The sequence below is a fragment of the Dryobates pubescens genome, chromosome 4, assembly GCF_014839835.1.
Source record: "Dryobates pubescens isolate bDryPub1 chromosome 4, bDryPub1.pri, whole genome shotgun sequence".
NCBI classification, from domain to species: Eukaryota; Metazoa; Chordata; class Aves; order Piciformes; family Picidae; genus Dryobates; species Dryobates pubescens.
The window spans coordinates 12181843-12209023 of NC_071615.1; the positions used below are offsets into that span (position 1 = coordinate 12181843).

The following is a 27181-nucleotide window of genomic DNA, read 5'->3' on the forward strand; positions in this document are numbered from 1 at the left end:
CAAAATATGTTAGCAGCTTTCAGCAGGCAGGTCAACAGGGAAACTCGCATAATCTTAAGCGCCTGACAGGACTGGACCTTAAATGTCTCTAGACACAATAATAAGTATGGAACAGATTCATTTTGTGCAGTATTTTCAGCACAAACTGCATCACAAAGTGTTAAATAATAAATAATAGCAAAGAAAAGTATGCACAAGAGAGGAATGATATATTTCAGAGGAGACTTGAAAGAGGATGTTGATGAGGTGGAGGTTTTACCAATTAAATATTAAAACCTCAAAATGCTGGTTTGGTCTGGAACTGATTGTTTGACTCTGCTGAGAAATAAAGGGGCTTTCTAACCTACCTACTGGACAAAGATGCAAGGCTTACTGCCAGACTGTTCAGTGGAATCATCACTGTACTCAGAGTCTATTTTTAAGAGAAGGCAAAGGATCACAATTAGCAAACTACAGCCCTCTCCGATTCCAAACGTCTGTTTTGTCCTCTACCTCACCTTTCTGTTTATTTACCACTTAACAACTCCACCCGGAGTTGGCCTAAGTTCCTGAAGTGCAGCAGCAGTACAGCCCTTGGCAAGAGCAGGTGGGAGAAGGGTAAGACGCCATTACAGAGCCCCAGTACACCAGCCCCTCTTCCTCAGAGACACCAGTAGCCCACAAGGCTGCAGCCAGGCTCTCACAGATGTGCCCCCAAGAAAAAGGGAAGGTGCTTTAAGCACCAACCCACGCTGTTAAATCACGCCATAATGGGCTTATTTCCTACATTTGGTGGCAGCATAGTATTCAGGATAATATTATCGCTACTTGCGCAGGTTACTGCCCAACCAAAAGATGGAGATGAGGGAGTTAAGTAACAGGGATGGGGACTGAATCACTGAAAAGTCTTTCCCAGAGTCAGTTCTCAGTTTGGGGGAAGTTATTTTAATTCCGTGTCTCGCAAACAACCCGCAGCCTCAGTGTGTCCTCTGGAGCCAGTCTGACTCGCATTGCAACAAGATTTTTAAATAAATGATGTGCAGGGGCAGCTCCTGTTTAATAGGCATAAAGGCAGCCCCTCTCCGAAGCATGCAGTACAAGTAACACGGTACCTGTGCACAGCGCGCCGGGGCGCGGGCAGCGCCTGCTCACGCCTATGGTTTAACGGAGGCACGGCCCCATGGACACCGCCCCGCCATCAGGACCGGCCTGTGCCTCACAGGTGAGCTAATTCCGGAGAGCGCGGGCTTGCGAGGAAAGCAGTAACCGGGAGAAGGAGCAAACACCGGGAGGAGCACTCGCCGGGAGAGCGACGTTCTGCTCTCTTCCCGCGGAGCTGCCGCCGGTTCCCCCGCGGCGCCCACCTGGGCCCGCAGCCCGTGGGGTGCCTGCGCGGGATTGAAGCGTCCCCGCGTCGTCTCCCCCCGCCCTGGCCAGGCGCCCAGGCCGGCGCGCGCTGGCCGTTATCCCCCTCAGTGCGGCGCACGCGGGGCGAAAGGAGGGGAAGGGACGGGACGAGGAGACGCTCCCGCGCTTTTGGAGACGCACCTGTGGGGAGCGCCCGCCTAGGCGGGAAGTCTCTTATGTAAGGGATGGTGGGGAGCGGGGCAGGCCCCGCGGTGGGACTGAGGGGGGACGGGGGGCGACCGGCTCCGCGCATGGCTGTATAAGGGGGGAAAACCCCACAGAGGGAATGATCAGGAGGGGAAAACCCCACAGAGGGAGTGCTCGGGAGGGTGAGGCTGGCGGCCCCTTTTGGGGGCAGAGGGGTGTTCAGGCTGGGCAGGCCGGCGAGCAGCTCCGAGTCTAAGGCACTCAGCCTTCCGCGGGCGCCTCGGAAGACGGGCTGGGCTCGCCGGGCTGCCTCGCTCTCACCCGCACGCCACTCGCTAAGGCGGATTTCCCCTTTGGCGGCAGCCTTTCTCCGCCGGCTGGATGCCACGGCGAGTCCGTCCAGCCTCCCGCACTCTCCCGACGCTTCCCTCGGGTTCCCCCAGCTGCAGGCGGGGCTCGGCGGGCGCCGTGGCTGGCTAAGGGAGTTTGTGGGAGAGACCGCGCCGGGCTCCGCAGGGGAGCGGAAGGTGGGTGCCCCCGGCGCCTGCACCAGGCAGCACGGGGGAGGCTCCTTGCTCGCCCTCTTTCCTCCTTCCCGCCCCTGCAGCGTCCTCGCCTCAGCCCTCCCGCACCGTGGTCGCCTCCACGCCCCTCTCGCCATCCCCTTCTCCCCAGCTCGCCGCGCAGCACAGCGCAGTGCCCCGCACTCCTACTGCCACCTCCACCCCTCGGTCCTCCTCCTCCTCCTCCCGCGCGCTCCCTCTCCCGCGCACTCCACAAGTGCTGCGCGCTCGCGGGCTCTTCGGCGGCGGAGCGGCGGCGGGCACTGCCCGGGGGCGGCGTCCTCCGCCCGGCGCTGTCCGGCCCGCTTGGGGCTGTCCGTGGTGCTGAAGGCGAGCGCGGGCTGAGCGGACGCCCGGCCCCTGACGGAGCCCCTTTATGTTTAGCTCCTGGCGCAGCGCAGCATCCAGCAGCTCGAGCGGCGGCGGCGCCGGCAGCAGCGGCAGCAGCATCGCGGAGCCGCGGCTGGAAGGCAGAATGGAAGGCTTTATTCGGCTGCTTTTCGGCTACTTGGTGGCGGACCTTCTCACGTTGGTGTGTCGGGCTCAGGAGAAAGCTGGCCAGCAGCTGGGGAGCTTCGTGGTGCTCTCGGGAGGAAACCACTCCAGCCTTGGGGAACAGCTAGACCCCTCGGAGCCACCTCCCACCCCGGACTTCTGCAGGGGCTACTTTGACGTGATGGGGCAGTGGGACCCCCCCTTTAACTGCAGCTCGGGGGAGTTTATCTTCTGCTGCGGCACTTGTGGCTTCAGGTTTTGCTGCAAGTTCAAGAAGACAAGGCTGGATCAAAGCACCTGCACAAACTATGAGACACCGTTGTGGATGAATACCGGGAAGCCTCCTTCCCGCATAGACGACCCTCTGCATGACCCTACCAGGGATAAAACCAACCTCATTGTCTACATCATCTGTGGGGTTGTGGCAGTCATGGTGCTGGTGGGGATCTTCACCAAACTAGGGCTGGAGAAAGCACACAGACCCCAGCGGGAGCACATGTCCAGGTAAGCCTGAGTGCCAGGCAGCAGTGTCCCCTTCCCCCCTACCTTTAAAGAGGAGAAAGGAGCCCATGTGTTCCTACTAAGCAAACAACTCCTGCCAGGCAGGCTGCATTCACCTGCAAGGCAACCAAGAGAGACCAACTTTTGGTGAGCAGAGTTCCTGTGGTTTCACAAGTCCAAGTTATCAAAGTACATGCATACCGAGATAGATTAAAAATAGTTGTGGAGTCTGCACAGACAGTAGTCCATATTTATCTGCAGTGTCTGACCCTCTCCCCAACAAAATCCAGCAAATGCTCTCAGATATACTGTGAATTAATAGGGAAACAAACAAACAATCCTGAAATCAACAACACTGAATTATAGACAGCCTGATGGGTTCTCTCTCCCAACTGCCTCAAAGCTTGGAATATGTTTTTACTTCTCAACAGAAAAATGTAAACAAATGTCATCTCTGTCACCCTATCCAGATGCAAAATGGGTTTGGCAGGACCTTCCCTATTCCCCCAACCCTTGCAAGTGTGAGCTATTTGTAACATTTCTAGGATGTGAAAATGAGCCAGGGTGGAAGGGAAGAGTGAGACACAAAAAGGAAAAGCTATTGTAGAATTTCTTAAGATTTTTTTCAGTTATTGTTGAGGGGTAAAAAATGGAATGTGAAAGTCATGTCTCATCCATACATGTGTCTTGTAATACTGTATATCCACAGTGTAATGGCTAAGTTATATCAAAGAGAACCTCCCCCACCCACAGTAAGGCATGCTATGTACCTTCTACTCCAGATACTGGCAGCCTAGTGGTGGATAGGCAGGTGGGCAACTCAGGACAGAGCCCAATAGTTTTAACAACATATTCCAAGGCATAACACATTTGTCAAGTTTGCAGTCTGTCTGATTCTTTATGCTAATCCCAGGCATATGAAAGTGAAGCAGATGGGGGAAAGGCATTAAAAAAGGCAAACAGCTCCATTAAAGCATCTAAATAGATTCCAGCATATTGGGCAACTTTAGTGATGAAATGCAATTAAAAGAATACCTCCTACTGGAAGTGCAGTGTGGCAGAAAGCTTCCTCTTGCCCTGACTGGTAATGGTGTACTTCACAATCTTTAAAGCTGAGATGAAGAGTCATCCTTAGAAACACAGTCCAAGAGGTCAACTCAACATCTGGAGCCTTATTTTTTACCGAAGTTTCTGCATGGCTTTTTGATTAACTGCTTATCTTCAAATGAACAGTGAAAGGCCACTAAAACACTCCTGCAAATGCATCACTAGTTCACTAGCAATTATTTACTATTTATAAACTGGCTGATATGGATACACTTTTACTACTGAGGGATGAAGCACATTGCAGAAATTCTAGTCAACATTGTGTGTCAGTGGTACTTTCACAAAGATAGATTCTGTTGATCAAAGTATAATAATCCTTTAGACATTCTGAATATTCTCAAGTACCAAATTGAGAAAAAGAATACATGGATCCCAATTTTATTTATTTTAAAATCTTGCTCTTAAACTACAGATCTTGTTTGGAAAAAGCTCTCCCTTGCTCTTTCTGTAATGTCTTCATGCAGGCAAAAAGGCAGGGCTCGTAACAGCTACAAAAACCAGGACAGAGTGAAGGTGCATCCATCCCTGCTTATATATGGCTTAATTAGGTCCTATTCCTACTAGCAGAAATAGTTTTTTATCTAAAATACAGGTGTGAAGTATTCTGAAAGGATATTCTGTCTTGGTTTATGGGAATAGAATTACAGGGGATTGGAGAATCATTCTGAAATCCTTCAGTCATGTATGCATAAAGATTAGGTTTCTGAAGTGGTTCTTAGAAAAGGTCGTCTGTTACCCTGATTACTTAACGGTGTCTGAGATCTTGTACTTTTCTTGCCATGAAAACATTCAAGTCAGGATTATACAGAAACTTAGAAAGTCATGATCACATGGAAAAACAGTCACCCACTCAGTACACATAATAGCTAGTCATGTTCTGAAAAAACAGTGCTGGAGGTTTTTTTTTTTTTTTTAAAGTTCTCACATTGCTCTTACAGCTGTGGGGTGGTCTTACCATTCATTTGCAAAAAGAGTTAGATTTGTAAATCCCTTTGGCAATCTAAAAATCTGTTCATTTACTGAAGAACTGAAGTAACTTCTTTGTCCCAAATTGTGTTAAAATATTGCATTCTGGCTCATTTTACACTACTAATGCTCTGTGGAAAAAAGGCTGCAAAGCTTAAGCAAAAACTAATTTATCTGTTAACAAAGTTAATAGTACCAACAATTAAAATAAGATGTAGCCTATATTCATATTAATGTTTTTTATAACACTCATCACTATAATATCAAACAACCAAACCCAAACAGAACACTTCTCAGTTGTAGTCCAGAACCTTATTAATAAGCAAAACTAATGCATTGACAATGTTAGGTAGGCCAAACCAAAAGTACTGAGGATTACTCCATTTTGGCTGGCAGCAAGAAACAGAAAGGGTGATTTGTCATCTATTTTTGTGAGCTATGGCTGTTTCCATTCTCTTCCTTGGCCAATGGCTACATGAAACATCTGACTCTTGTTAATTCCTATGAACAAATTCACCTATGGAAGAGATGCTGCTATCAAAAGAGACAAGGCATAATGTAACCTGATATTTTTATGAGGGCTGATTTTTTTAATAAGTGAACAAAACACAACTGGTGTAAATTATATATTTCCAGTTTTGATGGACTAAATATATTTAAAAATGTGAGCAGAGACTTGACACATGAGAGTAAGAACATTGCATTATAAATGGGAAGCAAAACTGTGCCACACTTATTAATCCCTTGCATTATTTCATCTTGCAGTCAGTGGATCTGCTGTTGAATTAAGGCACTGGTGTGTGCAAGGGTGGTGCAATGTTAGTAAAGGAAACTACAGGCTTGGTGAGAGTTGTTTCTATACACTTGCTTTCATTATATTTTGTTTACTGCTATAACAAAACAAACCAAAAACATGCCAATAATTTCATGGAATTTTCCTGAAATATTTGACAATGAAGAAGCATTGGGGAAATGTATTTATTTAGTGTAAATAATCCACGGGGGGGAAAATCTCTATTGGGCATGTCCTGTCAGGAAAAAAGAGCCACAATGTGTCCTTTATTTTTTGGCGAGCTTGTTACTTTCTTTTGTTTTGAGAAAAAAGGACAAGTGTGACACTGTTGACATTTTCTTTCTTGTTAGATCAGTGCTTTTCAGTAAAACACTTACTGTTGGCATGGAACTGTAAATCTGGAAGATGAAAATGTAGAGGAGACTACAGTACTAACTCTACACAACATATTTCACTTTAGACATTATGATAATGCTTTGCTTATATAATTCTTCTCATTTAATAATTTGTTACTTGACATTCAAAGATTATTCTCTTCAACCACAGCATCCAAGAAATAAGTAATAACAGTAGTACCCAAACAAAATAACTCTTCCTTTATCCTCCTGCTTTCTAGGAGAATAGGGGAATAAGATTGTGTATGTTATCAGATATGGCAAAGGGAAGGAATGTGGCAGTGTTGTGCTTAAATGGAAACAGAAACTCATCTGTCTCTTGAAGCAGACCTAGAAGCTCTGTCAGGCATGTGAGGGCAGCATGTTCTTGCTACTTAAGACTGCATCAGTGGGACATCCACTGATGGGGCTCCATCAGTTAAAGTGAAGAATACTCTCTTGAATTTGAGTGGAAAGGGAGAAACTTCATTTCTACTTCATGGACCCTTTTTTGTAAATAAAAACATACCTTTGTTTTCTTCACTAGTCTTTGTGGAGAATGTGCAAACAAGGCAAGAACTGAAAGGACAGTATTTACAATCATGCTCTATGCTATAGCTCCTGTTTCTTTCCAATAGTGCTTCTGGCAGTATGTTAGCAGCCTTCCACATACTGTGAACCACCAGCTCTTCTTTCTCCTTTCACAATGTGCTGAGCTCACAAGCTAAGTCTTTTGTTGATCATTCAGAAGGCATGTACCTGGGGCCAAAAATAGTCTGACTTGCCAAAAATCCTGAATCCTGTAAGTGAAATTATTTCCCTTATGGGTTTTGACCTGGTTTTGGAAGCAAAATGTGACAAGTGACCTTTCATGGAATAACCTGTGTTTTGGCTTCTTTAAGCTTCTACCTATAAGAGAAATGCCTGGTTCCACATACTTTATTACACTTGAAAGTAGTATTACATATCCAAAGAGAAGAATCTTATGGCAAAAGAAATGCTGTGTTTTTGTGATGCTTGACTCGTTCTGGGCCCTGAACTCCAATACAGATAATGGTTATCCACTTTTGTAGTACTGCAATCAACATCAATATACAGGACCTACTGATATTGCTACCTGAATAGAAAGTTATCTTGAGTTTTGCATTTTATAGCAAAGGTGTATGTATATATACGTACTCCATACGTATAAAATTTTTCAGTGGGACCAACAATTTCTTCAGATAATAAACAAAATCCATATGAATATATTCAATTGTGACAACTGCATGAAGATATTATTACAGACCTTGGCCTATGTGGACATTTTCAAAGCAAACATCTGTTTGAGGATTTTATAATGTACTGAGTCACAAACTTCCCTTTATCCATTTCATTATATGGGCAAACCTCTAAAAGAATGAAACACAGGCACAGCATTTCCTTTGTACTTCAGTGATACAAGCTGCTACAGATAAGGACAAGCTCTTTGTTATATGAGCTATTCTGCTCTGAAAAAAATGTACAACTTTAGCTAACACAGTATAAGCATAAGCATAGGTGCTGCATTGTTAAAAAATAGAACTTGATGTTGAGTAGTTAATTTTTCTTAATAGAGTGGGAGTTGGACAGCTAATTCCTTAAAACCCCTTCAAATAAAAGCCTCTCTAAAATGGTAGAAAACTTAGTGGGCATTTTCACAGGCAGGCAGTAGTTAATCTGCTGTCATATGGGGTGTTAGTTAAAGTCTCTAGTGAACAATATTTACCATCAGATTAAGGGCAACGAGGAAAGCATTTGTGAAACCTCCTCTCACAAAGTTGTATCTCACAGTTTTAACTCGCCCACTGAAGTAAGGAACTTACTTTTGCTGTTCTTCCCTTCCCAGAAATGTGTCCAGTTGCCTCTGGAATTAGATGTAATATTGGTGTCAGTAATTTCCTTTGCATAGACACATATTTGCAAAAATTTACTATATATTAATGGCTTTGGTCCCCACTTATTTTAACTGTTTTACAATATACTGCTTTCTTCCTGCATCATTTTTTACATACCTTTGTGAGAGTTCTTCTGTTGCATTTTTATTATTCTGCTATGTAGGCCAACTCTGCTATTTCTGCTGTATAAGCAGTGCTTTAAATGGGAGCATTGCTCTGATACCATTAATCATTTTTTTACTGTCTTCTGACCTTTTACAGCATCAACAGAGTATTCTGTAACATGTTGATCACAACTGTAACTAATATTTTAATAACATAATGATAGCCATAAACACAATGAAACATCAGTATCTTTCAGCTGTGTACCAAAGCTGTGTACAAAGCTGTGTTCCTGCAATTTGAAAGCAAGATCCAGCTCAGGATTCCTCTCTGTTAACTTAAATAAGGCTACTTTTTAATACTTAAAAGTACAGTGCTTCTTGACCAAGAAATCATTATGTCAGAGAAATACAGTGGAGGAGCTAGATAGTACTTGCCTTAGCTTTCACCAGTGAGTGTGCTTATTTTTATTTATTAGTTTATAAGTTAGTCTTTCTTGATGCATATCTGGCACACTGTATGTAATTTTGTGGAAAATTAAATGGTGCCCAGAAAATGCATCCATTCCCTTAAAAGGAAAAAAAAGCCCAGGGGTCTAAAAATTAAAACTAGTAAACCAAAAAAAGAAGACAAATAATGGTCATTGATGCATTGACCTGAACAGAAAAAAGAATTTCATTGAACCCTGAAGACACTGGTAACACATACCATAGCTTTCCTTTGCCTAAGGCAACAGCTTCTGCAGGTGGGCCAATTACTTTGCACGTACAGTAGTTCAGGCAGCTATGTGGTATATACCTACAGGCTAATCCTGCTTCTACAGAAGTCAGTTGTGAAACTCCATAGCCCAAAATCACAGGGATTGCCATGCTGAGAGTTTCAAAACTTAAAACTTACTAACTCTGGCTGCAGAGGGCTGGTACCATTGCGTGTACTTATCTGTATGCCCAAGAATAAATTTACACTCAGTAGGACAATTGGCAGTGAAACTAGTCCTTAGCAAATACACCTGGGGGAGATGAATCTGTCTCTCAGGTAGAGTTATTGCCTGCAGGTCTGCAGAAAAAGTCCACAACCAGCATCAGGTTGAGCCTGGCTTAACTGTCAGGAATCCTTTTGCTTGCTCCCTCTGTGCTAGCATAAAGCTTTCATCTTGTTTCTGTACTGGCTTCAAAACAGCAAGGATTGTTCCTGTGTAAGTTTTGCTCCATCTTAATGACTAGGACATTCAAAAGTTACCCAAGGCATTTCTGATCTTCCCTTCTGAATGGGAAAAGCTTAAATCACTGTTCATGAAGAATACTATGCCTACTGGATTTCTACATGAAAATCATGTGATCTTTCAACTTTGGTGACATTATTGAATGAAAAGGGCCAAGACCACTGTTGTGTGCAAATGCATGTGTGAGAATTTACTTCATCAGGCCATTGCTTGTCATGTAGGTGTGAAGATATCTAGTTTGTGGAAGCTACACAGACAGGGTCTAGGTACTGAGGTGCTCACCTAAACCAAGAAGGCAATGTTACTGACCACATGCATGGGCAGAACAAACATCTCAACAAGCTTAATCTACGTTCTTACAAAGCCAAGACAGGTAAAGACCTTTACATGTGTCTGTGTGTTACTGCTGGCACACTAAGACAACCTAAAAAGAGCCTTAGGTATGAAGTCTCGCTATGACTCGGGTGCCCTGATTTTCCTGTGAATAAAGCTGGTTTCTCCAGCAGTCAGTATGATGACAGACTGCATCTTAAACTTCAAGTCCTTGCAATGTATTGGTAATATCTTGCAGATTTCGCAGTTTAATTCTGATTCTGTTTGACTTTCAGGGCTCTTGCTGATGTTATGCGACCTCAAGGTCCCTGTACAACAGATCACATGGAAAGAGATTTAAACATTGTAGTACACGTGCAACATTATGAAAACATGGAGACCAGACCTCCTCCAAATAATTTACGTAAGTTGCATTATAACTTTTTCAACATCTAGAATGCTGGCACGAAAATGAGCATTATGAACCCAATATTGCTGGACCTCAAATGGGTATCAACAGTACATGGGATCTTGCAAATTAAACATATTCCTTATTTCATAATTAGAAATATTTTGGATTTCTTATTGCAAATAGTGCAACACTAAGAGAAAAACATTTTGAACAGAAACATTATTTATTATGATTATTTTCCTAATATTGGGTTTGTATCTTTGTCCCTTTCTATGCAGTGTTTTTGCTTAGCTCATTAAGCTATGCCTTATTCTGTGTTTTGGTATACTAAAATACATGTGGTTAAGCTTACAGAAAGATTGAAAGAGATGCTTCATAGGGCTGTAATATCCAATAAGAAAGCAGTCTCATTAGGCTGGTTTATCATCTCCATTAGTGAAACAGTCACAGGCTTTCCTGGAGAGGATGTGGTTGTATGTGGTTTTCACTTTATTTTTTTTTTTCCTAAGGGAAAGGTGAGAGAAAGATCATTATTTTAAGTTTTAAATAATTGTTTAATTCTGTATCTGCTATTACATGTTATATGTTATTGAAGGCAAGGTAAAAGTGCACCCTGAAGCTTCAGAGGAAATACAGTGACATTTCAAGTGGTAATGAAGTCCTAGGCAACTTATTTCTCAGTTTTATGTTAGACCACAGTACAGATCTTTCCCATGCTCAGATAGATTTTCCTTTTGTGATGCACAATCCTACTGCAATTTTGTGTTTATATATTTATGTATGTTGATGTATTTTATATTAATACATATCTATGCATACAGATTATAGATAATATATTTTACAAGTTCAATATATTTATAAAAGAAAAGGGTATCATTCAGGAAGGTTTTGATTGGTAGGCAGTGGATCACTTTATTCTGTGCTGTAGATCAATACAGACATGCATTTTACTGCAAATATGCTTTTACTGCATTGGTATTTTGATTTTGAAACATTTAAAGTACATGCACTAGTCTTTTACTTATCTTTCTGTAACTATGGGAAGCAGAAAGTTTGCTTATATTTGGACAGCTAATGAATTTGATTTGGACTGCATTGTGCAGTTGTGAGATTTTACTGCTTGCTTTTGGGGGAAGAGTGTAAAAACAATGGGAGAAAGAGAAGATTCATATGCTGCATGCACTCCTGATGGTTGTTTTCTGGTAGAGGCTGACTGCAATTTCTTATGCGCATTGTTACAGAGTAATAGGAGAGAATTAAAGCTGTGACCTCTAATAAAGATACCACATAGAGTGAAGTGTGACACCTAATCTGTCTGCACTGCTCTCCAGCAAAGTACTTCCACCTCGGCCTGTGCAGTGCTACACTGCAGAGGGGGAAGTATTATATACTGCAGCATTACATCCATAATTGTATAAAACCACACTACTTCTGGAGAGGAATTTATGGTTCTCCTGCAATCAAAGGTGTTCTAGCCCCCTGGAGCTCTGTGGTGGTGAACTTCCGCAGGTTTTAAGAGGATGGCAATATGCACTATATCACCCTTTGCTCTGTGTACTAGCTCTTTGCTAATCTCTGATCCTTCCTGTGACCATGTTTTCAAGAAGAAAGATGCCAAATGGTAGAATGATAATTTTCTCTCCTACACAAAATGTTTATTCAGAGTCCCTGTTAAAGAAGGAGCCAGAAAATGAATAGATTCTTACTTCATAGATTGTATCTAGATTTTTGTAATCATCACACTGAGATATTTTGCTTACCAAACTCTTTGTATGCCACAACATATGCCACAACATGGCAGGTCTTTAAATTCATTGTTTCTTGGATCCAAATTCAGATTTAAGCCTTACTTCTATAAAGTCTTGCATATAAATGAAACTAGGAGCCACACAGTTGCTACATCAAGGAAGGGAAAAGAAAGATACATTTAATAGTACCTTAGGATCTTGGCTTGTGATGACCCCAGACATCTGTACCACCTCTGTCTTGAATTTGGTCCTCTGGCAGAGATGGAAGAGTTATATATGAAACAGCTCTTGCATCATTGCAATTTACAACATAGAATCAGTACTGCTACTTTGGAGATCTCTTAATTAATTGAGTAATGAATAGGGGCAGCCCCATGACTGCTTCACATCCAGCTCAGGTATTCCTGCTACAAATGGAAACTTCAGAAGCAAGCAGCTTCTGATGATAACTGTTTCAGTTTTTAATCAACTTTATGGATTAAGCCAATCATTTTGGATGGTTCAGCACAGACCTTCAAGTGGTAAAATTACCAAGGGCTTTCCATAGCCAATATTACATACATTTACTTCATACATAGTAGATCATTATTCTCTATTTGTTGCCATTATATTCCCTCATAAACACATCTAAAACATGACTAAATGACCTATGAGAATTAGCCAGAACATCACAAGTGGTTCAAGTCTGTTGAGAGCATGTGCCTTTATGGTGCAGAAGAAATCTTTATAAAGAAAAACTGTTAAGACAGATTTTTCCAAGTCTAGTATCTTAGCATTTAAAAATTTCATAGTGGAGTTCTGAAACACTATGAGAATGGATATTACTTGCAGAAACTTTGGTACTGCAGCATTACTTGTTATAGTGCTGGAAAAGTGACAGTCTTTGGCTATCTTTACAGGCAAATAAACAATCAGATCTTTACTAGTACAGAGAAAATGAAATGGCTCAAAATTATAGCATCAGACACTTTGATATGTATTTTGAAATATTTTGTCTATGTTACCACTTTCTATGTAATAGCCATCCCAAAATCAAACTTTAAAAATTGAGACTTTTCTATTGGTCCATAAATATGAAGAGAGCAGGAGGAAATTTCATAGGCATTATACCCCTTTATATTGTGCCTTTCAGAATACTGAAAACAAACTATTGGAACCCAAACTTTATTAAGAATGATCTAACGTGAATGTCCATTTGCTATTTCTGCCCTCTTGAAAACATTTTGGTGGTGCTGTCAACCCGTTCTGAAAGTGTTTTGTGAAGGGAAGCTGACAAAATTGACATGATCTCTGGTACTGAAAATGAGCATGGTTTTGGATGGTTTATTACCAGAGGGCAAAGATTTTCTAAGTTGCCTGCAGCTAGCACAGCCCTTTGCCAACACGAGAAGTCCAACAGAAGGTGAAAAGCAGAGATCTCTTTTCATAATTTTGCAGTTTCCTCAGTTTCTTGTCCCTTCTTTTTTGATACTCACAAAAGAACAGACACATTGAAGGTTCTGGAAAAACACAGGGTTTTGTAATTTGCCCATGCGAATCCAGACAACCTAGATGCTTTTTGTAAAAGCTATTTTGTCCTTAGTGGTTGTGAGTTGTCATAATTTTGTTCCAGAACTCTGCTTTACTTAGGATTAATTTTCTGTTATTTCTTTTCATTCACACACACTAGAATGTAGTGATGTAAAGAAGCAGGAGGTACCTATCAAGAATCCTAGCATATAAGTTTTCTAACGTGGAATGCTCAAGAAAATATTTATTTTTTTAAAAAAGAGGACATTTAAAAGTTATATTAAAAACATGAAACCAAACACAAACCTTCCTGAAGAATTTGATTTGTTTTATTAATCTCTGACTGTCATGAATCCTAACAGCAGTTATTTCTGGTGTTGTTTCTAATGTGGAATCCATGTTAGTAGACTGAAACAAATAATTTAAATTAGTGCAATCCAGAGTCACTTTTCCTAATAATCAGTAGAAGCCTCCCAAGGTAAAGGTAATTTTAAAGGGAAGTCACTTCCAGATTATGGAGGTTTCAAAATGACAAATGCTAGCCTTTAGTTAGTTTGACATGTATGGATTATTTCTTCATTTTGCATCTAACATTAAAAAAATAGAAGTGAGTTGTAAACACATCACTCACTGAAGTAAGTGTTGTACTCTACTGAATGGCTAGTTTTAAAACTGGCCAAGGATTTGCAGCATGTGATTAAAGTGACTGTTTCTCCTCCTAAATATATGCAGGGGAATAATGTGTTTGCTGCTGTATTTGATTGTCAGTTGTCCTGGATACTTTACTGACTACACATGCTAACGTAGAAAACAAAGCTAAGACATTTCTGTAACTGGTACATTAAGATAAGTTAACTTTTGTTCCTTCTTTGTTTCTGTTGAAGTTCTTGCATGTTGGAATAAGCATTCTGCAGTACTATGCTTCCCCTCATTTCTGTAAATTGAAGCTCAGCCTCTGTTTTCCAGTGAGAGAAACTGTCACCAGAGTGACACTGTGAAAATGCAGAATTTGCAAGAGTTTTTTTCACTCTTTCACCATGCTTTTTATTGTTGTCGTAGAGCACAATGGTCTTTGGCAAACTCATAATTTTTATGTGTAACCTACATAAGCATGTTTAGATCAGATGATTCACTTTATTGCATTGCCTAAATGTAATCCCTACTGTTGCTTATTGGAAATAAGCACACCAGCATATTAAGAAACTTGAGTAAAGACAACTACTTCTATTTGAAATGCAAAGTTCCTGAACTATATGAAACATGATAGATAATTTATTTATACAGTAACTGTTGGACAATGAATTGCATAATGCTGAAGAAGCAGTAATTGAGAATGTGCAGGTATTACTGCAACATTGGTAATAGGGGCATTGACATTCTTCAAGAAACCTTGTTCAGACAGAGGGCTGCTAAATCCAAAGGACTGAGCAAATAACCGCATGCATGGCCTCACTGGTGTCTAGGTTCTTCGGTTGCAGTAAACCACTTTTTTCAAGCATGGCTATATGCATGAGTCTACCCCAGAGGAACTGTTCTATATTCTGCAGAAACTTCAGTTGGATGTTCATTTCCTCACTCAGAAAGACAGGGTTCCAGCCATGTTTTATGAGTGAAAAGATGGACAACACTTGTAAGTTTTTAGCCAAGAAAAAGATAGTTTTAGCACAGTGACAGAAAGAAGTGAAGAAGTACTGCTGATGGAGTACTTCAAGACAGTGAAGAATGAGGGAGAATAAAATGGCTATCTTAATTGGAGGACATACTTAGTTCACAAGAAACTACAGTGTTATGACAGAGAGATGGGACTGTAGACACAAAGTATTGGGAGTTTGTTTCCACTTAAAGCCTTCGTCTTAACTGCCAGTACGCAAAACCTAATTTTACCGGGGGTTCTCCAATCTACACAGGAAGAACTTCACGCTGTCCCAACCCCCCTGATCATTCATATTCAATTCCTGAGGTAAAAGCCCTAGGGGAGGGCTGCTTACTACATTTTGATTGTAATATACAAGAAGGAGGGAAGAAAAAAAATAATCCACATTTAAATGATACGCTTTAGAAAACTAATCATCCTATAAAAACCCCACACTGCCAGCCATGTCAAAGAAACACTGTATTTTAAAAATATAAAACTATCTTGAGACTACTTTTTAAACCTTTTCAAATTAATTTCTACATATGGACTTGAACTGAAACGATGATACCAGTACAGCTTCAAAGCATTAACAAACCGGTGATGGAAGTTTTGTTAATATAATTACAGCTATATCAATAGCTCTAAAGCTTCCATGCTGGAAACAGTTTCCCACATATTGGAGTCTGAAGATGCATTTCTCTTGCAAATCAGTCAGCCACTGTAAAACAGTAATGTTTAATCAGTTCTGAATGTGTTTAGCCTCACATTCATTAATATACAAAATGTTTCTAATTTACATTCAGATTTTAATTCAGATGCATGATGATGATTTAAGTGAAAATGCTATGAAACTTCTTGAAGCACCTATGAGTATTTTCAAACAAGTGAATTACAACCTGAGAAAGAACTCCTGACTTTGTCTATGAAAGAAAAAAGAAATACTTCATTTGTCATTGACTGTTGTACATGTCATCAATTAATTCTTTTAGAAAACAGGCTGATTTTGAAAAGGCATCTTATACACAATAGCATTGCATTTACAAGGACACCAGTCTTTTTCAAGCATAGTATGTCAGAAGTCTAGCAATGCTCATACAAGACAATTAATTGGATGCCTTTGAAATCATCCTGTCAGGTTAATCTGGCACATGAAAAAAAAAACCAACAAACCAAACCAAACCAAGCTAAAGCAAATAGTAAACAGAAAATATTGCATGAACAAAGACTGAGGAATTGCATCTATAGATCTATAATCAATCTGTGAACTTAACAGCATTATGTATATTCAGTGGGTGTCCTCTTCATTCCAAAATATTTCTTTTTAGATATGATTTTAGTGGAAACTCTGTGAGAATGTTATGCATGCTCCCTGCAAGTTTATTTACTGGGATATCTTTTGAACAACATTGGGCAGGTCTTCACAGGCTTTGCTCCATATAAGCATTTCCATTAGGACTGAACAATAACGTTTTTGCTCTATGTTTCTTCATTTATTGTACAATAAGAACAATTAGATTAGATTACTGCCTTGCATCCTATCATTTACTTCTACTCAGCTTTTAATTCAGATAAATTTGACATATATTTATAAAAAAAAAAAGTGTATTTGGGAGAAATAAATTTAATCACTGACATTATCCTTCTGCATCAATAATTAACATTGTGGTAATAAGAAGTATTTAGAATATAATTTTACACTTTATAATGTAGTTTAAAAGGCTGATTATTTAATAAGATAAAAATTATTGTCATGACAGAAGAGAGCATCACTGTACCAGACTATTATATATAGGCAGCTTTGAGTCACACAAGAGCAGACTTGAAAAGCACCTAAGAAGGATGAGGCTCATTTTGCTGTCGTTGGGGTGCAACTTAACATACTTTAAAATGTTGTCCAAATAGCACAGGGATGTATTTACCATATACAAAATGAAAAGTTCAATATCTAAATGTAGTTTGGCTTTGGAAAACAGTTATAGGTTTCCCTTATGATTCCACTTCTACTCCTATTATCAGCATAATTATTTAATAAGGGCTTAGTTCTGTGGGTGTTTGTTGTTAGACAGCGATATGTCCTCTTATCAAATATTCACCTGATGAAAAGGCAGTGCTTAGAAGAATAAGCATCCTCTACTGTTTTGGCACTTTGCAATCTAAGCTTTACTTACTGAATTTTATTAACAAAGTGCTATTCCTATTAACTACTATTCAGTTGAATCTCCAGAATTGTATTTTATCTTTGGACAGGTGCACTGAGTAATAGTGTACTCAATGCTGAATAAATCCCAGCGCAAAATATTCCCACTCTTAACCACAACTCTTAGCAAGATCAGTGCTTCATGCCTGTTGCAATCTTTCATGACACTGGGATTCCTGATGTCAAAAACTAGTATAGAAACCACTGCCAAACTGATAGGAATCATGTTTTGGCAGATAAACAACAACAATGCAACCTTTCAATGATTGTATTCTGCCAGATTTTAGCTCCTTAAAATGAAGAGGATAGAGACTGAGAGACTTTTTTTTTCTTTTTTTTTAAAATATGGCATGAGTCACCTCATTGAAAGGCAAACAAAAACTACCTTTTGCTTTCTCTGCTGGTTTGCCAATACCATCACACAGCCAAAGTACGCCTGTCTTTTCCACGGCAAAACAATATTGTTTTTAACTCTTAACTTACAGCTTAATTGTATCTTTAAATCCATTAATTCCCACCCTCGTATTTTGCCTCAAACCCCACAGATTTGTAACACATATCATAAAAACATAAATTCATGAATATACCTGTTTCTGCCCATTAATTTAGGCACAAGCATTAACTATTGCAAACTGAAAGCAATAGCTGGACATATACATGTTTTATCCCTCTGGCTGTGTGAAACTTTGACACTGTATTTTAGATGTTAAAATGCTCTCATCAGAAATTTAACATTCTGTAAAATTACTTCCCTCTCCATTTCTATATCAGTCATACCAACTTTGTCAGGCAGAATCAATGCAGTGCTTACAAAATAAAGTAGAAGAGGTTGGCTGCATACATTAAAAAGCTTATGAATACCTATTGCTGTATTACGAAGCAATTGTGATATGCTATGCAGTGGGAGACACTTCTATGAATTTCAATCTACTTTTTCAATCATAAATGACTTTCAGTACCTTTGTTCTATGTTCTCTGCTTTACATCATAACTTCCCTTGAAATGTACACGTTGGCTCTGATTCCAGTTATATCATCACAAGGTAAAGTCAAGAAGGGAACCAAGGGTGATTAATATTTATGAAATGACTGTGATGTTGATTTTTATAATAGTAAAAGTAGTTGAAAGATATCTCTGGAACCATGATACAGAGCTACACTGGTGATAATTTCTAGATCACAGTGTAGTTTTTAAAGTTTTCTTAGCTGTACTAATAAATTTAATCTTTAATTTTCCATTACCACGTTTAAGTAGCTTTTAAGAACTCTTCAGTAACATTTTTGATTTTAGCTCTTAGAGGAGAGTTGGACTCAATGATCTCTGGAGGTCCCTTCCAACACCTACCATGCTTTGATTCTGTGATTTAAGAGACATGTTCATGCACCCAAGCTTAAGACTATAACTATGCCTCTGAACTCATTATGAGTTTGTAATGTAATCCAAAGTTATTCACTTGTCTTTTACCATCTATTCCTTACCAATTACAGGTAATGAAAAATTTAGGTATTTATACATACACGAGCATACACAAAAGAGAGTGTGCCTGACAAGATTCAGATACTTCTGGCTTAGCTGGAAGTATCCAGAATAAACTAAGTGTCTTAAACACAGACTTGTTTTTTACCCTGAAACATTTGTCCTCACTGTGTTAGTTCACCTTTTACACTCTGCAGTACTGTCCAGAAAAATCCCTCAGCCTTTCCTATATCAACAGTTACTTTTCCAGGACTAATGTGAGCATTCATTACCACTTTTGAACTGCGTTTTTATTTTCTCTTAACATATCCCCCATATATACTATACCCTGTGCTTCCTATTTCTGTCTCTTCTGCTACTTGTAACAAGCTGGTCTTCTATGACTACAAATAATATTTGATAATGCTCATTTTGTTGTTTTAAAAAGCCTGTGGCCAGCCATTCTGGACAACATATGAAAGAATACCACAACATAGAAAAGTATGGCAAATGACTGCTAGCATTTCATCTTATAAGCAGGGTACTGAAGATTTACTGTTTTCAGCCACACACTGGTAGTGCACATGATTCAGAGGTGAGGGCAAGCACAGCATATGAACCTTGCAACAAGAGTAGGATTTTGACAGTGATCACAGTAATAGCTAGTTTAAACCAATTAGGTGGAATTCTGAGTAGTTGAAAGTCCTAGTAAAGTGTTCACCATCTTTAATGGTTCAAGGATTTTACTCAGAGCCACTTCAACTCATTTAGGATCTCATCAATATTTTATTAAGGGGAATTATGTTTTTGTTATTTATCTTGAATAAGAGGAGAAATAAAGGGATACACAGAAAGTTTATCTAACAGCTTCGCAGAAGTACATGACACAGCTTAGAGAGTTCAGTGTTGGAGAAGGAAAACTGCGTGTTCATTGCCAGGAGTAATAAAAGCTGCTCAGGGGAAGTGCAGTAAAAACTACCAAATAATTTACTAATTCGGTAAACCCTCTGGAGAAGTGTTTTGAGAAGGAGGGTAGAATTAGTTTCCAGCTAGATGTACTTTCCATTTTTATTCTGATTTCAGGCAAGTTTGGGGGTCTCAAATGAGAAAAATCTTCATGACCTTGGCACAGGGGGGAAAGGGAACCTTTCTTGCTCTTCTTCCCCACTCCTTATCTTTAGCATCACAGCTGCTGTAATTGAACAACAGTTGTCACCCCCACTATGCAGAACAGGCCTCTTGGAGGGCTTGTGAGGATATTGGATTCTCAACTGCTGAACCCTGGCACAAAATACAATTGCAGGTGGCAGCCTTCACTTAGGTAAATGGTCTAAGATTTCCCTGGAACATTACATGAGCAGACAACCATGCACAATGGAGATCTGTTTTACTGAGACACTTCCAGGTACAAAGGGAGCCAAGTCAGCACATTTGCTAGGGTGTAGCTGGCCAAGAACAGGGAGACTAACTGGTCTGGTAGTCTGGCCAGGTAGGTCTGACCTGTGTAAAACAATATGCTTGTATCATTCAGAGGCAAATTAATAGTTGAATTCTTGAGCATCCCTGTGTTAAAAAGAATGAGGCCTACTGACAATATTTTATAAAACAGCTTCCAACAAAGGAAAAGTAGTCCTTTCAACATCATTCTCAACCAGGAGTTAAGCTAAAGGAAGCTGATAGCGATGTATATGTTTTTACTCTTTCTTTCATATATCTGAGGGCCCAGAGGAGTTGCTGTGCAACATGCTCTCAGCAATTTCTGCTGGAGGCTGGGCTAAGAATCAGGAATGCATTTTTTTCCCCTAAGAGCTTTGCTCTACCTCACCAAATAAATAACTCCAGTTTAAAGAACATATTTTGCATCTATAATAATTTATTAAACTATTTCTCATTTTTTCCAAAGATGGAAGCTTGGAGAGTTATATTTCTCCTAAAGTAATTCACATTCTTGTTAGGGTTTCAAGTGAATTTCTGAAAATCCAGCGATACTGTGAGGAAAGGTTCCTTATTCTTTTACAAAACCAAACCTGGCCACCATTTTGATTAGAACAGCTTGAAGTTTCTAGTAATGGCTCTTTAGTTAAATTGCTGTTTAATGCTTTAATTCATTAAATGAACTCCTGTAAGAATTTATTAAGCAAAATAATTTATGATTACTTTCCCCTAATTTCAACACTTTATTTTTCTTCAGTTCTTGCTTTTCCTCCTTGCTTAAGGACCTCCACTTTGGAAAAGAGGTCTGTGAAAATGAATAGTTTCTCTCAAAAATAATTGGCCCCAGAAAGGATCTCCAAGAAAGTATAGAAAATCATAAAAAAGCATGAACTCTGTGGAATAAGACATTTGCAGAAGTGTTTTGTTTCAGACATTTAGCTAGGAAAAAATATCCTTTTTAAAAAGAGTTATAATGAGGGAAAAAAAGCACTTCTATCAGCCATCTTTTTATTCTCTAGTATACATTTGGCTTGTCTTTTGTCTGCAAGTTCTTGCATCAAAGTCAATGCACTAAAATGATACCTTGGGAGCCCAGTATCCTACTCCTTAATCATGCAAAGCTAGGATTGTTATAGAGAGGCCATGCTAAGCCTGGATAAAAATATTTGTAGCAAAACCAGTAAAAGTTACCAGAAACTTCTGAATCTTGAATAATATTAAAAGTAAACTTATTTATGCTTCTATGAAGATGTCCACAGTCTAGCAGATATAGTATGGAGGATAAGCAGATAAAATATCATGTATATTATTAAGGTAGCTCTTTCTCTGACTTAATTATAATAATGAATTCATTATATTAATAATATAATATTCACAACTGAAAATTACCTAACTCACTAATTATTTTTCTGATTGTGATCCTATGTCTTTTATAGAGAGGTCTAAATAACTATATGCAAATAGATTAGGCTTATTTCCTCTCAGAGTAAGCAAATTACAATAGCGAACGAATCACCAGTGCTGCAGGAATCTTTTAAAGTGTGTACAAATAACACACTTTATAATATGATGATCTTGCATTTTTGTAATCTAGCATTTTATAGCCATTAACATTTACTTGTGAAAACCTGGTTTACAATATTATTTGCAGGCTACAGCTTATTTCCTAAGTAAAACCATTTCCATAGAGACATAGATGAAGATGCCTCTGGAGCCAGTGTTACCTTGCAATGTATGAATCAGCTATCCTGTTCTATGCATAGGAAATTATTTTCAGATTTTGTAAGCATCAAAATCACCCAAACATTTTTAGAAAGGAAGACATACTGTCCATGAGGCCTGGTCTCTGTAACGTAGTGCTTTACTCTGTTGAAACTGTCCACTAGAATTGAACACTAGTGTACCCCTTTACCACCTCTTACATCTGTTTATTAGGAAGAGGAAGGACTGTGCCTCTCCAGTCCAAACCCTCTGCATCTCAATAATCCATATGCAGTACCTCAGTTTCTTCTTGTGTTTCTTGATTTAGTCTGGACAAAGAATCCAAACCTGTTTCTCTCAGTTATCGATTCTGCTATACATACACTGACAGATTATCAAACAGAACAAATGAAGCAAACAATTGGAGATGTTGTACTTTAGCCTTTTGTCTCCATACAGCCATTTTTTTTTTTTTTTCCTATCAGATGTAGAAATACCTAATCCATGAGATCTCGAGAACACCAGAAGGGACAAATGGGTTAAAAGTTACCAAAGGGAGTAACAGATAGCTAGACAAGAAAAATTACATTAGCCTTGTTCTCTTTTAAGTAAATAAATCTAGACTTATTTACTGAGTGCAACAAAATGCTACAGGGCATTGTTAGCACAAAATTTGGAACTGTAAATCAAGTAAGTATTGAGATGCTGCTTTGAGAGTCTGTAATCATCAAATAGGGAAACCTAGCCATCAAAGACCAGGAATGTGAAGAAAACAAGAGAAGAGGATAGAATGATCTATGGGACATCCCCTTCCCTGTGGATCAAAGAAATTCTATCAGTATGATGCCTGGTTTGTAGCTCTATATTAATTGTATAGGACAGTCTGAAGAGAGTTGGGATACGTTCACAGAGGAAGATAAAAGCTCAAAACTTGGCAGATGATTTCTTAATTGTTAATTATTCTTATTTCTGCTTTATGTGATATTGTTTGATACTGCACAGCTTCAGGAATGGAAAGTTGATCTGCTGGAGGGTAGAGAGGCTCTGCAGAGGGACCTCAACAGGCTGGACAGATGGGCAGAGTCCAACGGCATGAGATTTAACACATCCAAGTGCCGGGTTCTGCACGTTGGCCACAACAACCCCATGCAGAGCTACAGGCTGGGGTCAGAGTGGCTGGAGAGCAGTCAGGCTGAGAGGGACCTGGGGGTGCTGGTTGACGGTAGACTGAACATGAGCCTGCAGTGTGCCCAGGCAGCTAAGAGGGCCAATGGCATCCTGGCCTGCATCAGGAACAGTGTGGCTAGCAGGAGCAGGGAGGTCATTCTGCCCCTGTACACTGCACTGGTTAGGCCGCACCTCGAGTACTGTGTCCAGTTCTGGGCCCCTCAGTTTAGGAAGGATGTTGACTTGCTGGAACGAGTCCAGAGAAGAGCAACAAAGTTGGTGAGGGGTTTGGAACATAAGCCCTACGAGGAGAGGCTGAGGGAGCTGGGGTTGCTTAGCCTGGAGAAGAGGAGACTGAGGGGTGACCTTATTACTCTCTACAACTACCTGAAGGGAGGTTGTAGACAGACGGATGTTGGTCTCTTCTCCCAGGCGGCCAGTACCAGAACAAGAGGACACAGTCTCAGGCTGCGCCAGGGGAGGTTCAGGCTGGATGTTAGGAAAAAGTTCTATACAGAAAGAGTGATTGCACATTGGAATGGGCTGCCTGGGGAGGTGGTGGAGTCGCCATCACTGGAGGTTTTCAGGAGAAGACTTGATGGGGTGCTTGGTGCCATGGGTTAGTTGTTTGGGTGGTGTTGGATTGGTTGATGGGTTGGACGCGATGATCTTGAAGGTCTCTTCCAACCTGGTTTATTCTATGTATTCTAAAGTCATTGGCATTAAGCAACCTGTGGCTAACTAGCAAATTGCAACAGGACAAATCCTAAACACACATTTTCCTGTGTGAAATCTATGTATGTAGATGTGGATTTCCTTACCCCATATGCCTGTAGCCTATACAGAGTTTGAAATTAGTGCATCCTAGAAGTTGGTCAGCATGAGCTAGTAACTTCAAGAATATTCTTCTCATAGTTACTGACAAATCTTTCCAGCTCTACAGGAATTAACACAAGAGGAATAATTTTCTCTTGGTTATTATCCCAGTAAGTTAAAACCAGAACATATGCATGTCTTAGTCCAACATTATGGCATGACTGAATCCTGGCAGTCAGTATGCCATGATCAATATTCTATCATCTGAAGAATCCTTTTGAAATATTTTCATAGTAACTTGCAGCCAGAGATTTCACTGTTCTTGACCTGTGTGAGATAATTGCAAGTGGTATGCAAATTGCTTGTTCTGTCTTGTGGATTTATATCAGTGACGGGTCTTAACTCTGTCATTCTCACTGGTTTTCCTCTGGTTAAGACATGGAGTGCTTTTTCACACTGTACCCAGGACTATAGGAACTGCACACTTCCTCTTGTGTTGAAACAATTCCTGACATGCCCCCTGTATAAAAAATAGAGGCCTTACAACTAGATCTATGTCCATACAAAGCAAACCTGAGGGTTTTTTTCAGTCTGCATGCAAGATGAGTGCCTCTGGGCATCAGACTGTAGAAAGGTTTCAGAAGCTTGTTTGGAGCTGGCTGTGATCCAACGATACAACATCACATTTATAGTTAGATACCTACAACTCGATAGCACAGGTTGCTGCTGCCACAGCTATCTGAAGTTGTATCCACTGATATCACTACCAGTCAGAACAAACTAGGTTTGGCAAGCTGAAGTATACAATATCAGGAAGCCTGGCAGATCCAGTTCACAAATGAGGATCAGCATAGCCTTAACATAAAGAAATGCCAGATGAAAAGGTAACTTGCTCAGAGTGGATGTATTGAATACATGGGATAAGAGAAGCTGTCAAAGAAAGATGACAATGAAGAGCTTCACTTCACAAGGAAGATGTCAGAAATCACGCAGAGAGAGTGGGTTTGATTTAAAATGCTCCAGAGATTCTTTTTTCAGAAAAGGATTCACAATTTCAGTACTAGGTAGTTTATAACACCTGGAGCTGCCTACATAGCTCAGTGATCTTCCAGAACAGAGAGCTGGGTCTGCAGAGCAGTCATTCCAGCATGAGTAAATTTACCTGGACTGACTATGTGGCACTGTATCAGCTTAACTATTTTGTAGATGTTTTGGTGATAAACATCACATATTTTTCTTTTTAAGCCACAGGTTAATATTAGCAGAAGATAGTAAGTAAAAACAATCCTGAAAAGCAAACTAATTTTATACCAATAATAATAACAACAACTACTCAATGATTTACCTACTTGTGACTGAAAAGCAGTCCAGGCAAAGTCTCATTCTCCACACCCTGAGGGAGTATCTAGTGGATGATGCCATTGTTTCAGCTCAATCTCTCCCTCTCACTTGATCTCTTTCTCACTCATGAAAGCTTTTCTTGCTTTCCTGTTTGTGATTCTGCATTTCTGTGCTTGACAGTTGTAATGAAGATATACCACAGTGACAAGGCAAGTATTCCAGAAAAGTACTGCCAGAAGAGATGAAATGAAAATGCTAATACCTGATAGCAATTTCTGGAAGTGATCACCAATATGCAAATTTATGTCATGCCCTGTAACAGAAAAAAAAGTATTTGTTTAATGCTTATCATTAACTTAAACAAAACCCCCAAAACAACAAAAATCAATGAAAACACTTAGAAATGCAGGGAAGACAACAACTAACAGTTAAAGTGTCATTGCAGCAGAACGACCTGTAAAGGTGATATGGGGAAAGACAGCATATGTTTGTCTCGGTTTCAACACCAACTCTAGCTGAAAAAGTGTTATGAATTTTCAAAAGCTCAAAGTTGTGAGACTTGGCTTAGAATACAAGTGTGGGGTTTTAAAACAAATAATTGTGTGTTTTCTCACACACATTAATATTCTTATCACTTTAGGATACTGCATCTCTCTGTATGTTCTACAATGGAATATGACCTTATTCTCTCCCCACCAAATTTCTGAGCTTAGGCCACTATTGTACAAAGTACACACAGCGACATAATTCAATATATATTACCCCCACACGTGTTATGTAATATGTACCATATGTACCATGTGTACAATATGTACACATCATATTGATGGGCCCACATTGGATCAAAAGAGTAAATGGAAAGTAATGTAACTCATTCTTTTCCTCCATTTTGCTGTCACTTCACCTTTATTAGCAGGGGAAGAACCTGTTTGTTATTAATATACTTTCATATGAATATAGAAACAAAATTGCCTTCTAAGAGATGTGCTTTCTAATATTAGCTGCAGTTTGTGTTACAAGATTCCCTGAAGTAACTCACTGCACATTCTGAAGCAAACAAAGGTGTTTTAGCAGTGGCAGCATGATTTTTCACCCATTATTTACAAAAGTTTATAATTATGGTGATGATTAACTCTACAGGCAAGGAGATTTGTATCTTCAGATTTTAGGAATTAGTGCAAAATAATGAGAAAATGACAACAGCATACTGATGTTGCTACAAAACCAGGGAAAGTCAGGTATTGTCTTTCAGTGTCTTTGACAGTCTTTGAATTTCATCCACTCTGTTTTAAATAAATACACTTGAGATGCAACAGTATAGTTTGTATCAGCATAATGCTGTAATAATTTCAGAACTATAATACAATAAACACTATCATTGTTTACATAATCAAGATATTCTCATCTCATAATCCAAGGATGCTTGTAACAATCTGTTGTATCATTTACATTAACATTATTACCTACCCTGGGTACACGGAGATGTAATTTAAAACAGAAACAACAGTGTATTGGGGATAAGGAAATGCTGAACAAAACCTTAAGGATTTCTAGAGGTCACAAACATCCTGGCTGTTTGCCAGGATCGCAGTCGCTGACTTGAGAACACTTTCTGTTTTCCCTGCAACTCCAGGTTAACAGAGTTACTAAAATAAACCTTTGAAGAAATTAGGAATAGGTTCTAAGCAGGAGCTCATTTTAGGGGGCAAATGGGAGAACCCTAAGTTTTATTACATCTATCCTGCTTCAAATAAGAGTATCAAAATACAAGGCTAAAATATTTACTTTTGTGCAATTCACTAGGAAAATTATGTTAGTTAGCAATACCAGTCCAAAAATCTGATATAAAATCCCAGTGTACAAAACAGCATCTATTGAAGT

General features: G+C 39.6%; 1 protein-coding gene across 3 annotated transcripts in view; it reads left to right on the top strand.

Moving 5' to 3' along the window:
- Positions 1 to 721: 721 nt before the first annotated feature.
- Positions 722 to 27181, top strand: part of SHISA9 (shisa family member 9) — a 180486-nt gene continuing 154026 nt past the window's right edge. Inside the window, exons 1-3 of one of the 3 annotated variants that reach the window (XM_054180593.1) lie at positions 722 to 1201; positions 2481 to 3095; positions 10181 to 10308. In XM_054180593.1, the coding sequence (XP_054036568.1) occupies positions 2572 to 3095; positions 10181 to 10308 (652 nt within the window). In that variant the 5' untranslated portion in view covers positions 722 to 1201; positions 2481 to 2571. Of the gene's footprint in view, positions 1202 to 1963; positions 2061 to 2455; positions 3096 to 10180; positions 10309 to 27181 lie in introns of those variants that run through there. The other 2 variants (XM_054180592.1, XM_009907929.2) reach the window with 2 other exon arrangements.